This window comes from Anastrepha obliqua, chromosome 4 (assembly GCF_027943255.1).
Source record: "Anastrepha obliqua isolate idAnaObli1 chromosome 4, idAnaObli1_1.0, whole genome shotgun sequence".
Taxonomy (NCBI): domain Eukaryota; kingdom Metazoa; phylum Arthropoda; class Insecta; order Diptera; family Tephritidae; genus Anastrepha; species Anastrepha obliqua.
The window spans coordinates 103,918,878-103,935,829 of NC_072895.1; the positions used below are offsets into that span (position 1 = coordinate 103,918,878).

General features: G+C 35.8%; 1 protein-coding gene across 8 annotated transcripts in view; it reads right to left on the reverse strand.

Moving 5' to 3' along the window:
• Positions 1 to 16,952, reverse strand: part of LOC129246207 (heterogeneous nuclear ribonucleoprotein L) — a 343,070-nt gene that overhangs the window by 244,201 nt on the left and 81,917 nt on the right. The window contains exon 1 of one of the 8 annotated variants that reach the window (XM_054884815.1): positions 7,666 to 7,901. The exons of the other annotated variants lie outside the window; for them this stretch is intronic. Within the exon in view, the coding sequence (XP_054740790.1) occupies positions 7,666 to 7,731 (66 nt within the window). The 5' untranslated portion in view covers positions 7,732 to 7,901. Of the gene's footprint in view, positions 1 to 7,665; positions 7,902 to 16,952 lie in introns of those variants that run through there. 8 annotated transcript variants of the gene reach the window in all.

Genomic DNA, 16,952 nt, shown 5'->3' on the forward strand with positions numbered 1-16,952 from the left:
CGGTGGTGTATTTGCTTGTTGGCCATTGAACTGTGAATTTGCTTGTGTGCTTAACAAGAAGCTCAAATTTCAAATGGATTCAACAATGACACCTGCAACACACTGGAGTGGCGGTGGATGATACACTTTTGGCGAGGGCCAAGAATTGAGGCAAAAGTTTCGGAAGTGCTCGGTTTGGTAGTAAAAAAAAACTAATATTTCGACTCTAAAAAGTAGTTAGCCTATGTTTGCGTATATGAGTGCATTTAACGAAGTTATTGACGAGCTCTTGTAAACTATTTATTTACTGAGAAAAGTCCAAGTAGTGTCGCAATCTAGTGAGCTCTAGTCCTCTTATCCCTCGTTTGCCACGCGCCTGCTAGTCTCTGGTGTTCGAGTCGTATGGTAAATGGTATGCGATAATCAAGCATCTAGCGAAATTAAAACCGTGATTAGACAGTCTGCATCTCCTACGTCTGTGAAGTTCAGCGTCCCAGACAGGGCTAATTTAATTGGTCTGGGAAAACCCAAGTCATTCCGATGCGTAAAACCGGCTGCCGTGAGAATTATTGCACTACGCCTCATTACGACCGCCTGGATCTAGTTCACTTACAACTGCAAAGGAAACTCTTAACTTCTAACAAACATTTAGTTCACTTACAACAACCACTTGACTCCTTCCAACGAATCAACCGATTCGTCTCAAGATCCGAATAGGTTTTATCTCAAGTGCTGCGAAGAGACCTTGGAGGCTTTACATTCTTCCCATAGTATTTTCCATTTCTTGAAGCTATTCCGTATTCTTATTTTAAATTTGAAAACAACGAGCCAATATATCTCCCTTAAACGAGCCGAGAAACAGGCTGTCTTGAAATTCATTCAAGAAATCTAAGAGCCGTTAGATTGTTAACAAGATTATGAAAAACAGTCCTCATGCTTTGCAAGCGACTAAGTAGACTGGAAATTCCACGTAGAGACTATGGATGTGAATCAGAAAGAGGTACAGAATATAGATTATTGGTTTACAGTCAACGACCTCATGGAACGCCTCAGAGCACTCGATCCAATAGGCTCATCCCAGCACCTGAAGTGCAGCTAAACGGAAGGTCAGTTTTGTAAAGCGTGTAAGATCCGCTAGGACGAGCTCTATAACATCTTTGTCTTCCCAATAGCTAAGTATGTAACTCCAAAGGAGGTACTCGTTTAGGCTCATCAAAGTATCTGACGCCCGGTTGAATGGAGAGTCACTTTTGTAAAGCGAGTAAGATCCGCTTCCTAAGCGGAGCTCCATAAGATCTTTTTATAGGAGATGAAAATTCGAGAATGAATATATGTTGACTTGAATTTTTTCATTATAGCAGGTGGCACGATTTTTATGACCAGCTTGAACAACTTAAAATTGCGACGACGCGCATGAAAGTTACATCTTAAATGTCAAGACAAGTTGTGTCAGGAAAAATTTAAGCGCCAGGTGGCGCTGGTGTACAGTTATTACTAAAAATAGTATCATTTATTCAATTTCACTTATTTTCGTAACAAATATTGGCGACGCAAAGCGAAATATGTTGGCCAAAAATGTAGCCCCCAGGTGGCGCTGGTGTACAGTTATTAATAAAAATCGTAATTATGGCGCGATTTGGCTCATACTCGAAACATAAATTGGGAAAATATTAGGAGCGCAACTAAGTTCCAGCTGTTTGTCAATAGATGCCACCAGCAGTGTGTGCTAGTCGATTCTAACATAACATAAACGTCATAAACCAAGCTGAGACACATGGAAAACAACTGCTTCGACACATTAGTGATTTTTTTTTGGTATCGTATACTTTTGGTTTTGTGAAAATGTCTGATTTTGTGCCGAATAATCGTAATTTGCGGGAAGTGTTGATTTTCCTCTTTCATTCGAAAAAAAACGGCGGCTGAAGCGTGTCGAGAGCTACAAAAAGTTTATGGAGATGCTGTTTTAAGTGAAACAATGGGCCGAGATTGGTTCCGTCACTTCAAAGACGGTGATTTTAATCTTGACGACTGTCCGCGAGAAGGAAGGCCAAAAACCTTCGAAGACACTGAATTGGAGGCATTTCTCAATGAGGATCCGTGTCAAACGCAAGAAGAGCTTAGGAGCTACCCGCCAATCCATTTCCACGCGATAGCATGCTTTGGGAATGATTCAGAAACAGGGGACTTGGGTTCCTTATGAGTTAAAATCGTTTTTTCGCATATGAACAATTGCTCCAGCGGCAAAAAGGAAGAGTTTTCTTCGTCGCATCGTGCAGTTCCATTCATATGAAGCGATCAAAAAATGGCTTGATCAAAAGAGGAACAGTTTTACTCCGACGATATACGAGATCTACCAGAAAGATGAGAAAAAATAGGAGCCAGCGATGGGCAATACTTTCAAAGATTCACTTGTAACCATTTTTCAGAATAAAGTTGTATTTTCATCAAAAAAAAAGCGAGAACTTAGTTGTGCACCTAATATTGGGTAGTCGAAAAAGTATTTTCGTATTTTGTCAATAGATGTGGTTGGAGTCATCTATCCCCAGTGCTACCAATCACATTGTGCCACATCATATGGTGTTAGAAAGGTGACATTTTAAGCTTCATTTAACCAAAAAAAATTAAATTCGGAGAAGTTAAAAAAAAGTTATAGCTATTCAAAAATGAGTGAGAATAATGAAGAAATTCGCTATATTTTGAAATTTTTGTATAAAAAAGGGAAGAATGCCACGCAAGCCACCAATGAAATTCGTAAAGTTTACGGAGACGATGCTGTATCAGTTCGTGTAGCACAACAATGGTTCGCTCGCTTCCGTTCTGGAAATTTCGATGCGAAAGATGCACCTCGCTCCGGTAGACCTATCGTTGAAAAAGTCGATGAAATTATGGAAAAGATTGACCAGAACCGTCACATGGAACACAACTCTGAAAAACCTCCCCCCTCACCCGCAAACAAAAAAATTACAAACCCTATGCATACTCTTGGCCGCTTATAAAAACTCACACAAGGTATGGTCAATACAAGGAGGGGCAAAATTAGTCTTTTTTTTTAAATAACTTTTTTACTAAATAAAACAGAAATTATTTTAATTGATGAGAATCTTTATTTTGAACTTTACGCGCTGTACTATTTGTATGTTTGTGTGATGGCTCGCAAGTGTCAAATATGACAAATTTGCAAAACTTACAAATTTCCACATGGCGTGATTGATTTTACGCCACCTTGTACACACTTGTTTCAATCTATCTTATTTGCATATTTTTACTATAATGTTTTTATAGCTCTTTATTATATTTTTGAGCAGCTCTCAAGTCATTTTTGGCGGTTGAGCATACCCAAATTTGCACAAACGATTTCTTAAATTTTGTACGTTTTGCACTTATTTTTTTACCTAAAAATTTAAGCTGGCGCTTCTCACACCTACATACATGCGTAATTTTTTAGTTATGTGATTTTTTATTAAACAAAAATTGTTGTTAGGCTCTCCGCTGCTTCTTTTACACCCACAGCTATTCGTTCCCACGATGCTCGGCTCCGTGTTACCGGAAATATCCGAATTCATACCCGGTAAGGTCAAGAGCTCTCGCTTCAGCAGCATTCCCCCACAAAAATTATTGGCAATGTTTCATGATGGCACAACAATAACAACACCCACAACAATTTCTGTCATCGTTTACCTCATTTGCTTGCTTTTTTCGCTTTTTCGCATTTCGCATTTTATTTTATCTACTTTTGTTGCTTTCATTTTCATCAGCGCGCCTGATAACGCTTAACGCCGCTACATGGGATGTTGTGATGACACATATGTTGACTATTCAGACATACAAACATGGACTTATTTGCCCAGTTGTTGGCCTACGACTTGAGATGCCGTTAAAGGTGTGAACGAACTGACACTTTTGCTTGCTGGCGTCCGTCTGCGCAACACCAGGCACCTACCACAATAGCCATCTTTCACACCCGCACCCGCACTGGCGTCCCGGAGGTGGCATCTGCTGAGTTGCATCGCTGTGGTCCCTTGGCAAATATGCCATAAAATTATGCTAATAAACGAATTGTAAATTAAAGCATTATTTCAACGCAGCCCTCCAGCCGCCTCCCCATTTTTTCACACTCACCTTGCAGCAGCAGCAGGCAAAATACAATATTTCTCGTGCGTTTGCGAATGTTAAATTTTGCGGTGTGTGAATACATTCGCCCGTATTTGTTTACTTTATGGCCATACACAAATACATACATACGTACAAATGCATGTGTGCATGAGAGTGTGTTCTTTGAGCACGCGAGAAAGTGAGAAAAAATATGCATACAAAACAAAAGGTATGCAAAATACAGAAACGGCAAAAAACATACTTTCTTTGAAAAAAAAAACAAAAAAATTACAAATTGTATGGAAAAATGTCAGAAGCAATTTCGCAAACAAAGCACGGAAATGAAATGTCGCTGTCGCCGCAGCAGCGCCGCCCATCATTAGTGCAAATACTAGGCGCGAACACTTAGTAAATCGGCGCGCTATTGTAAATATGTAATGCAATTATTATTAATCACTCTATAATTTACCTCGATGTTCATTTGGCAGGCCATTGAATGCCTTGGCACCTTCCACTCTGCTGCTCTTTTCCTCTTATGGATGCACATTTGGATATATATAGGGTGAAAATTGCTCAAGTGCAAGACGATGTAGCAAAAAATTTTGAAAAATAGTAAAGGCAAAAAAATGTTCACTCCTTGCACCTACAAATAATTGATATTCATGCAAAATTTTACTTCTCGCTATCTAACCCAAGTTCCATCTCTGGTATAGCTGCTAATACTGCATAAAAAACATTTCGGTTTCGGATTTATAATTACCAACTTTTTAAGAGTCAAAATGTATGATAATTTGGACGATCTTTGGTTTCAGCCAATTAGGCAAACATTTGGTGAAAACGATCAGAAGCGACTAGAAGCGATCAATGTGATCTGCTATGCACTCAACTCTTCCAAATGCTTCATTTAGACATAAACCCCTTCGTAAGTTTAAAGGGATTTTCCCCGTCTTAGTACTTAAGTACTTTAGATCTAGACCTGCTAGGTAAAGATATGTTATCCCTCATTCACAATTAAATGCGGAAAAGTGCCAAAATATATTGTTTCTGCTAGTACAACTAAAATAAATGCAAATGGGTCAATCCCGAAATTTCGGGATATTTTTAATGTAATCACGAAATTGCAATTTTCAAATATCGCCGACATTTCTGGGCTAAATTTTCAGATTTCACACTTACAGCCAATATACATATAATAGCATTGGTCGTGTCTTTAAAGATTCATGGGTGGTTAGATACAAAAATATACTTCCCTGACCCATACGAAAAAAAAGTTAGGACTATTTTCAGGACCGTTATGAAAGTATTGGCGTTACTTTCGATAGAAAATCAGTTTAGATTTCGATCAGATATAAAGGATGGTTAAGTTTCAAGAGCCGGTGTTGATTTTGAATAAAATACAATTTTTTTATTGTCACTTCTCTTTGTTGTGATAATATTGGTATGGCTCAATTACATATGGAACAAAATATCGGCCAAATGGACGCCGCGGCTTCGGCGGCACAACTCCATCCGATGGTCCAAATTTTCGATTACGCTGAGGCATAATTATCTCATCCTTTAGCTCTTAAACTGTTGCTGGCTTAACGACGTACACTTTTTCTTTCAAATAACCACAAAGAAAGAAGTCCAACGGTGTCGTTGACGTTTAGGTGTGGTTCACATTCAACATCGTGAAATTTAACCACCCTTTACAAACTAAGTTGTTCAGAATACCCATTAGTTGTTTCAACTAAGTATCTCTCAAAATGTTGTGAAAGGAAATTTCACAGAAGTTGCTTCAACTAGCGCCCTCATAACTTCACAACTTTTTGATTCCCCTGGTTGCAAATAATCCGTTGATTTGGAATAAACGGTTAAAAAAAATAGTCCCGAAATTTCGGGATTTTTAGTATAGCCTCGAAATAGTATCGAACAGCATTTCGAAGCAGAACTGGCAAAAAAACTGATTTCATTTACTTAGGTTCATAATAAATATGCATTTTCGCTTTGTAAAAAAACTGCAAAAATTTTAAAAATCTTATATTTCAAATATAAATATATTTCCCTACTCATACATACACATATGTATTAGATTTTATTGAAATATATTTAGATAGACGATTTTAGTTAAAAATTTTAAATTACTTTTATTTAGTTTTATAAATTTGTTTAATTTGTAATTGTTTAAATTTTAAGTTTTTTTTTTAATTTGCAATTTTTTAATATAAATTTTAATTTTCAATTACTTTTTTACTTCTTTAATTAATTAATTTGCAATTTTTTTAATTTCATTTTCTTCTTTAATCTTTAACCTTCTTTTAAATTTCAATTTTTAAGTTTAAATTTTAATTAATCATTTTAATTTAGCTTGTAATTTGTAAATTTAATTTTTTTATTTTTTTTTGTAATTTTTTAAATTTAAATTTTTGTTTTTAAATTTAAATTTTTTTTTTAAATTGTTAATTACTTTTTTTTATATTTCTAATTTTTTATTTTTTTTTTTACTTTTAATTTTTATTTCCTTTTTTATTTTATTAATATTTTTTTTAATGTTTTCTTTTTGATTTATAAATTCTTTTAACATTTTTTTAATCTTTAATTTATTCTAACATTTTTATTTATTTAATTTTTGTTTTTATAAAAAATATTTTGATGTCTCAACCAATCAACGTGCTTTATTAGAATTTATCGAAAGGAATGCTAGAAACTGAAACACATTAAAAAAACGATCTATATATGCGTGTAGGTATGTACATATATGATCATGAACTCTCTTGAAGTTCTGAAAACTGTGCTCTCAAAAAACAATAAAATCGAAGCGTACAAAACAAGAAACGAAAAGAAACAAAGCATTCAGCCACCACCGCTCACTCGCTAAGCTCAAGTTTTGTTGTGCATTATTTTTTGTTGTTGTTGTCGTTGTTTTACTCATTGTTTGCATTGTTGCATTCGTCGTCGCAGTGCCATTGACGCCGCTCGTTTGCTGAAAAAGTAGGTCAAATATCCAGAAAAGGTAAGGCAATGATCCAAACAAACAAAGAAATCAAACCGAAAAACTTCCAAAAAAGTTGACTTTCCGAATATTCAATAAAACAACAACAAGCAACACTGAGTACAACAAGGGCGTAAAGTAGCAGCAGTAGCAGCAGCAGCAACAAGTACGAATGGCGAATAGTAATGTGTGTGGTGAGGCAATAACATAAGAAAGCAACAAAAATCACAATACAGCAACACAGCTCAAGCAAGCAACGCCACAATTTTGGGGGAAAAAACACCACACACGCGATCTGTACTCGAACGCCCAAACAAGATCAGCAAGCAAGAAAGCCCAACTTGAGCAGTACACATTGCATTGCTTCTATATTTTTGTTGTTTTTTGTTTTTGCCATTCTTTCATACTTTTCTTCACTTGCATATTGTTGTTTTTCTTTTTATGCACATTCACTTTTTCTCTCAACTTCTTACACATTTCATTTGCCCTCTGTGCTCTGTTGTGTGTTTCGTTTTACGAGATTTTCGTTGTGCAAATTTTGCACTACTTTTTTCATTCACAGTTTGTTCCGTTGTTTTTTTTTTTGTGTTACTTTAATTTTTTTGTTACTCATTTCTGCTTACATTTACTGCCACCTTATCTCCACTGCAGGCAAACCAAAACATTTCGCTGCTTTCTATTTGTTGCATGGCTTTTGCCTTTAATTTTTACTTTTTATTTTTATTTTAATATTTTTTATTTTGTTTATTTGTAATTTCCACACTCTGCGTTAGGTCTTCTCAAGAAACCGCCAGCGGCCAGAGTATCACAAGCACGAAATGCACTAAATTATTTGAAAACTAAAAAAAGCTACAAAGCTGCTTTCGACAAGTCAGTTGCAGTTGTGAAGGAACCGAAAAAATGGACGACGACGAAAGCAATGTGCAAGCCGAGAAACATACAAAAGGCAACAAACGTCATTGGGGTACCGTTATATGAGCACTCATGCGAATTTTACGTGAATTGCAAGGGGGAATACTATTGCGCAAAGCTGAAAATATGCACACTCATGCAAACATACATATATTTTTTTACAAATTTTGCCTTTGTAGCTCATTTCTGCAAGCCCTTACAAATCCTGTTCGAAAATTGGCATTCGACTGGTGGGGACGAGAGTTATGCGACGTGCACATTTTTCGCACACTTTTTCGCATTTTCTATTGCAGCTCAATTTCAAATGATATGTATTTCTTGCAAGAGGAAGCTTTGATTATTTATTTATAATTTTTTTTTTTCAAAAATGTGAGCGGGAATCGATGGAAACTATTTGATTGTAATCGTTTTAAATTGACAGCTGAAAACAGCGAATTATCATTACGATCAGTGCATTTATTTTTCTTAAACTGAAAAATTTTAGCCCTAAGAAATCGTGTAGTAACCCTTGCCAGATATTCGGGTCTACAGTAGAGCAAAATGTATACAATAACAAGTATTTATTTACTTGTTCGACTTTTAGAAATTGTAAATACAACATTAATTGTCATCGTTTCACCGAATCTCACTGCACTCCACCCTAAGAAGAAAAGCAAATCACAGGGAAAAAATTAAGTTCAGATTCAAAAGCTGATTGAGGAAACGGAAAGGAAACGGTGCTCACGGTTTTTATGGATTACAACGGCATTTTACACCACGAATTTTCGCTAGAAGGTCAGACAGTTAATAAATATTATTTGGACGGTACAAGACGTGTACGTGAAGCAAATCGTCAAAAAAGGGAGGATTTGTGGGAAAACAACTCGCGGATTTTTCAACATGATAATGCACCGTCGCACAGTGAAATCATTATCCATCAAAAAACCACTACGGGTAACGCATTTTAACAGCCCAAAGGGGGTGATGAAAATATCGAAGACAGCTCTGATGACTATACCACCGAAAATAGAGCTCCAGAAAAGTTTCGAAAGCTGGATCAAACGCTGGCATAACTGCCTTGCACTTGATGAGGAGTACTTTGAAGGCCATAATATCACTTTCGAAGAATAAACTTGTATTTTGAATTCTGTGATCGGGAGAAGTTTTTGATCAAGGGAAATTTTTGTTCAGGGGAACTTTTTGATCACCAGCACTATGTGTGTACTGATTTCTAGAGATTGACTGCAATCGATGGCGTTCAATGAAATTCGATTATTTAAAGCTGATCTTTCGATTATTTTAACTGATCTTTACTAAAAAATACCCTATTCGACTATCCGAAGTGATCGAGAGGGATCAATTAAATTCGCTTCAGTTTTTGTAGGAAACGTAATTACCAAAGTTTATCATTTGCACTTAAATACTTCTTTTTCAGAAGCTCAGTTCCGATCGGTAGAGATTAAAGCTGCTACAAATATGCAAATAAAAATGAATTCAAACTTCATCCTTTTAAAATGTTGTTCGAATCTTAAAAATAAATTTTGAAATAATAGAAAATTTCACAAATATTTTGAAAATATCCCATATAAAAATTTGTGAAGTCTGCAAAAGTTTTTGCTACTGTTCAAATTTTGAAAACAATTAGAAAAAGTTTCGGAAGTTAAAAAAATCAAATAAATGTAAAAAAATTTAAATACGTTACAAAGTGGCACAAAATTAATCACCCTATCGAAAAATTTATATTTTTTGCAAATGGCACTTGTGAAATAGGCAGCTGCTGTATACAAATAGACAAGCAATCATCATCATCAGTTCCTGTTTCTCCCATCCGAGCATAGGGTCACGATAAAACATCTCCATCTTGTTCTGTTATTAGCCAGTAGCTTAATTTCATTCCACGTCTTTCCAGACTCTTCGACTTCCTTCTGAACCATTCTCCTCCATGACATTTTTGGTCGCCCAACCTCGCGAGTACCTTCTGGGTTCCAGTTCAGAGCTTGGCGACAAATTTCACTTGCGTCTTTGCGAAGCGTATGAGCAATCCACCCCCACTATCTTAGGTTTATACAGTCAGCTATCGGTTAAATTTTGCACATCTTGCATAGCTCGGCATTGCTTATGGTATTGGGTCACCATATCTTCATTTTCCTGCGCAGACATTTGTTTACGCTCAAAAAAAATTTTTTTTTTATTTCGTAAGAAAGTTATTCAAAAACAAAATTGAATGATTAATTTTGCAGCACTTTTTAAATAAGTGTAATAATTGTTTTTAGCAAATTAATTGCAAATGAATAACGACATTAAAAGTTTTTAGAAAAACTTTAATTAAAATTATTATAAAAATAGAATTTGCTATAGAAAGTTACTACAAAAAAAAAAAAAATCAAATGACAATACAAATTGTTTCATATTATATTTTCTTTGAAAGTTTTTTTTTTTAAATAATAATAAAGTAATAATAACTTGCCATTAAAGTCTTCATGGTTCACTAAAAATGACTACAAGAAAAAAAATCGCCATATGAACCTTGCCATTTCTTAGGCAAGAGCGTATTTTGCAGTATTTTATAATGCTAAATCCATCTACTATCTGTCTACTATCATTTCATATTTATTACCAAGTACTTCTTATCTCACCCCCCTCTTAAACAGCTCATAAAACCAATTCGCCTGTCTACGCATTGTTTCTAAATATTTTTCAAACAAAACAGATCAGCACATTCGCACCACCTTGTCTGAGCTTCAAGAATCACAAACCCATATAAAATTTGTTTACATTCCAACTCTTTCCCCCATGCGATACTAAGGTTTTTTGTTTCGCTTGAAAGCAAACGGAGACGCGCTCTTCAAGTGGAATAATATTTACGCCAACAGAAAGTTCCAAACTGCCGGAGGGAATGCAGGCGTAGTTCATAAAGACTGAATGAAATGAAAAGGGTGTCAGAAGTGGGAGGAAAAGGCACCGTGAAATATGGTTGTCATTAACTGCGAAAAAAGCTTACCGCGATCGACAGCGATCAACGCACATTTGTACACTCTTGCGCATTTTCCATATCTCTCTTCATTCTCTCTCTCTCTCTCTCGCTCTCTCTCTATCCCTATTGTTCTTCAAGTGCGCTTCAGTTGTCTGCTCACTGCAACTACCAAATGCATTTGTTGGCATTCTCTTTGCCTTGAAATTGCATTTTAACGATCACGATCAGGCTGGTGATTGTTGCTTTGTCGATCACTTTGATCGTCTGCTGGAGCCACGGCTCACCCCCGCCTTTCACTCTAAGTACTATTGTGGTTCGTGCGATACAAGTTGAGGCAGGTAGGTTTGAGTATACGAGTACAGATAATTTGTTGTTATTTTCTTTGGCAACGTAATTGCATTATTTGCTATTGTTTTTTTCTTTTGCTTTGACGAAATTGCTGTTACTGCGGTTTTAAATTTTTATACTTTCTTATTTTTCACTCAATACCTCCTCCCCCCCCCCTTACTTTTAAGCCATAAGCAGATTCGATAAATATGGGCATGTGCTTGTTTTTGGTTTAGAAAGAGTATTCAGTTGGCGAAAAATTATGCAGTTGTTATTGCATTCATAATGTGCATATTTTTCATGACATTTAGATTTATTTTCTTTCATCATTTTTCAATGTTTTTTGGTGCTTTTTTGCTTGATGTTCTTGTTGTTGTTATTGTGAATGTCTCAAGCCAAGTTTGTGGGTCAGCGAAATTTACTAAGCAAACAGAGATGCGGTTGCATACAATTTTATGTCCATATATATGAAAGCGTAATAAAATCGCACGCATACAAACACACGCCTCGCTCCAAAGTCTCATTTACAGTCGACTTAGTGCGGTGTTGTGCAGGCGTGGCCGAAAACGGCACGTAAAAGCAGCGCAATTTTTTCAATTTCGGTTAAGGGGGCAGCTCCTCCAGCACTTTCAAATTTTTCATGTTTGTTTTTCTTGCTTTAAAAATTCATTTACAATCCAAAAATTGCTTTTCAATGCTTTAAGCTTAATAGAAAGTATAAAAAGTCAGATGAGCGTGGAACGAAAGATAAGTTAGAACGAAAACTTTAATCGCATTTTCCTCAAAATACGTTTGTTTCCGGGCTGTCGAATATAACTCAAAAAGTAATGAAGATATCAACTTAAAATTTTACAGGAATATTCCTTAACATATTGGCCTTTGCATGTACCTCAAATTTTCTATTAATTATCACTAAAAATATTGTTTTGAAAAATTTGGTTTATAAAAACAAATTAATTTTTTTTCTTTTTCACTTCAAATTTTCATTTTTTTTTCGTTACAAATAGGTAAGTACAACACAAAGTACCTTATTTTATTGAAATATTTTTTTCTGGTTCATTTCAGTTGACTACAAGAGGCTGTACATTCCACGGCGCAAATTAAAGGAGCCACGTAACCAAAAAGTAATGAAGATATCAACTTAAAATTTTACAGGGATATTCCTTAACATATTGGCCTTTGCATGTACCTCAAATTTTCTATTAATTATCACTAAAAATATTGTTTTGAAAAATTTGGTTTATAAAAACAAATTAATTTTTTTTCTTTTTCACTTCAAATTTTCATTTTTTTTTCGTTAAACATAGGTAAGTGCAAAGCGAAGTACCTTATTTTAATGAAATATTTTTTTCTGGATCACTTCAGTTGACTGCAAGAGGCTGTACATTCCACGGCACAAATTAAAGGAGCCACGTTTGAGCAGCTGTGGCGCAGACATTTTGTTCTCTATTTTACTACTACAAAATTGTTTGTATTAAGTGCACAACTATGTTCTCGCTATTTTTTTGATGAAAATACATCTTTATTCTGAAAAAATGATTACAAGTGAATTATTTAAAGTGGGGTAGGATTTCAGATTTAAGTGTTTCCAGGTAGGATTTAACGGATTTGGCAACGTGAGACCCAGCTTTGTCAGGCTGTAGAATCAGTTTTCATGCCTCTCCGCGTACTGCGGCCGCTCCTCGCGCAGTGCTCGGCTCAATCGCATCAGTTGAAGTCGATACCGATCCCCAGTGATGGTTTCGCTTGGTTTTAACAGTTCATAATAAATATATTAACACCAATGGTCCCATCAAATACATAGCATAACCTTCGCAGCGTGAATATTCGGCCGAGGCGACGACGTAAAGGCATGACCGGGCAGTCCGCATTTCTTTTTCTTTTTTGTGGATTGCTGTAATGAATCCATTTTTCATCACCCGTGACGATGCGATAAAGAAAACCCTTCCTTTTTTGCCGCTGGAGCAGTTGTTCACAGGCGAAAAAACGACGTTAAATCCCTTGGTTTTCACTCATCAGAAACCCAAGTCTCCTGTTTCTGAACCGTTCTCAAAGCATACAATCCCTTGGAAATGGATTGGCGGGTAACTCTTAATACTGAAAGAAGCTCTTCTTGCGTTTGACACGGATCCTCATTGAGCAATGCCTCCAATTCAGTGTCTTCGAAGGTTTTTGGCCAATAAAATCACCATCTTTGAAGCGACGGAACCAATCTCGGCACTTTGTTTCACTTAAAGCAGCATCTTCATAAACTTTTTGTAGCTCTCGATGCGCTTCAGCCGCCGTTTTTTTCGAATGAAAGAGGAGAATCAACACTTCCCGCAAATGACGATTATTCGGCACAAAATCAGACATTTTCACAAAACCAAAAGTAAATGATACCAAAACAAAATCGCTAATGTGTCGAAACAGTTTGTTTACCATATGTCTAAGCTTGGTTTATGACGTTTAGGTTATGTTAGAATCGACTAGTACACACTGTTGGCGGCATCTATTGACTAACAGCGAGAACTTAGTTGCGCACCTAATGTATTCATTTAATATATTCATATTTAAATATTAACATGTAATTTATTTTAAGATAATAAATTCTCTCAGTTCTTCGCAAAAATGTTTGAAAAACTCCTTGTCTGGAAGAGCTGCCCCCCTTAAACATTTTTAAATTTGCAAATATTGTATAATTCTTAGCTATAAAATTTGTAAATTATTGAGTTCAAAAATACGAAATTTAAAAATGCATAAATTCTCAGCTTCATAAATTTCAAATTCATTAAAAATTTATGTATGTCTATAAATATACATACAAATATGTACTAAGACTTATTTTTGTTTTTCATAAGATGGAAATGTTTTAAGGGATTAGGGGTAGTCAGAATTTTCAAAAAATTGATTTTTTTTTGCATTTTCTTAAAGTATAATATCTTTAAAATATTGAGTGAAAATTTGCAGTGAATCCGACCAGAATTCACAAGGGCGCTCGGGCGCTGCGGAGCTCGACAGCAAAACTTGAAATGCGTTTTTCTCAAAACTATGTTTTTTGAACTGGTGATCACTGTCACTTAAATACCGCTTGGTAGATTTCAATAAAATGTTTATTGCTTGTGAAAAACATAAAAAATTCGTGCCTGATCGAAGTATTTTTTTTTTAATTTCTATTTTTTGTTAACAATTAATTGTCGGTTTCTTTCTCGAAAATCTGAAAAATATTTCCTGAGACCGCCATATTGTTAATTTTGAAAAAAAAGCTCCGATCAGGCACAAGATTATCTATTAATAAAACTAATTTCTCTTGTCCGATAGATTTTAGATGAATCTCCAAGGACTTGTGATGATAACCGCAGGGGACTGCTGGACAAACGGGCTCCACAAAACCAGCGATAACTTTTACAATTATAATTTTTTTTTTTTTTTTTTTGAAAGTTTGCAAAAGCCAAGTCGAAACATGATGTATTATTGTTATGTTTTTAATTTTGTAAAATAAAACAATTAACTAGGAAAAGAAAATTATTGAAAATCATCATTTTTTCGCGCCTCTGACTACCCCTAACTCCTAAAATATATTTGTAAATAGAAAGTGGCACAAAACTATTCATCGAATTTTGTTTCTAAACAACTTTTTTACTGAATAAAAAAATAAAAAAATTGTTTTGAGTGATGGAAATTCTTATTTTCCCCCTTTAATTTTTAATTAATTTTTTAAATTTAATTCCTATATTTATAATTTACTTATGTGAGCACAATTTGCAAGCGCAACCACGTTTGAACCTAGAAACCTCCCTCCCCTTGGCTGATCACATAAATCGTCTGTACATTTGCTCACAAATTCATGAATTCCAAAATTAAATATTTTTTTTCGCTCTCATACAGAACTCATTTAATTAATTTAGTAACTATTCATTTTCTATTTTATAATAATGAACTGATCACCTCAGGCGATCGTCAATTAACGGCTGGTTTGGCTGGTTCAGGCAACATATTTCAAAATAAAAGCAACAACCGCTGCGATAACAACAAAACACTCTCACTTATTTTGCACATATTTTTCTATAGTTTAGTACCGATTCGCTGCATACCTGTTGGTTGCATATTATTTCCAATATTTTTTTTTTCATTTTTTTTTTAACTCCATTATTGCAGTTGCTTTTGCTATCTCTGCTAGCCGATCGCCAGCAGTCGACGCCACCGCTGCATAGTGAGGCCTGCAAAAGTGCAGCAGCAGAAACACGCTCCAAATAAAAAAACACCAAATCAGTTTCAATAGAAAACGTGAAACTCGTTGAAAAGTTCAGAACAAAACGGCTCAACTTGTGCATTCATCAGAAAATGAAAAAAAAAACAACAGAAAAAAGCTGAAAAATATAGCCAAAGCAAAGGCCAAACCGCTAGCGAAACCAGTCGCCGCTGCCATTGCCGCACCACACCGTTCCAAACGGTACGTTTGAGCGCTGTCTCTGTGTGTCGGACAGACAGTCAGTTCGCTTTTTGCAGCCACTGTAAAGTAAGATGCATGCATGGCGTTGCATTCGACTGCAATTCTGAACTGTTTGGTTGTTATTGGTTCTTGCTGTTGTTTTTTGTTTTTGTTGTCGCTGCAGTTGCATATGCAGTCTCGACCAAAGTAGCACCATTGAAGGTGAACCAGAACATCAAAAAGATGTTTGTTTTTATTTTATTGTTTTTTTTTGTTGTTATTATTATATGTAATGCCTGTTATTATTGCCATTGTTGTTGTTGTTGCTGTTGTTGCTGTTGCTGTTTTCATGTTTTGCTTTTTTCCAATGAAATGCGCACAGCTTTAAACAGGTTTACGAGCCCCAAACCAGACAGCCGGCAAAGCCAGGCCAGGCTAGGCCGGGCCAAACCAACTAAAGCAGCGGCCAGCCAACCGATAAAGACGCAAAAGGATTTTCGTTTGACTTTTGAATCTCAATGCATGGTGTGCCAAATGGAGATTTGTAAGCGCATTCACACGAGCATGCTGTAACCGAGAATGTTTTTGTGCAACATGCATGCACACATACATACATACACACATACATAGAGAATATAAATTGAATGTTTTGCTTTGAGAAATTTTGGAGGAGCTTTCGAACTAAATTTAAATTGAAAAAAAGGTTTAAATTTGAAAATTTTGGCTGGATGGTTCAGCTGACATTTAAAAATCAATTGCAAACTAGGCAGATTCCAACCTCCATACTTTGAATTCAGCCACATTCAGTCAGACATAACTAAAAGCCAGACTGAGATATCTGAATCTCAACCTCACTAAAACAGGACAGCTGAGGATTTTATGCTGAAACGGTGACACCACATCATCCTGCAGCCAGCTATTGAATGCAGATTAGGCTTTCATAGTTCTACATTGCAACATCTAATAGAATGAAATTCCTTCAGAAAGTATCCCCTTAAGACCTCCTAAATTTAACGAGTATTGCAACTTTGACACCCTTAGACACTCCCTCGTCCGTCTCTGTAGCAGCCGTGGATTGAAGTGCTCGGCAAATTTGCACGCCGAAACATGCACGAGAGCAGAACCGCAGATAGTCAGGTCAAAGAAACAACCACTCTCTCGAAATCATCACCTCAAGGGTACATTACTTAGCCAGCTTATAAGCCATGGAGCTTCCTGCAATGTCCTTGTAACTTGTCAGCGAAGTATACAGATGCAACCGCAACAGAAGTCGACTGCCTCCCGACCAATTTCGAACACACCAGCAA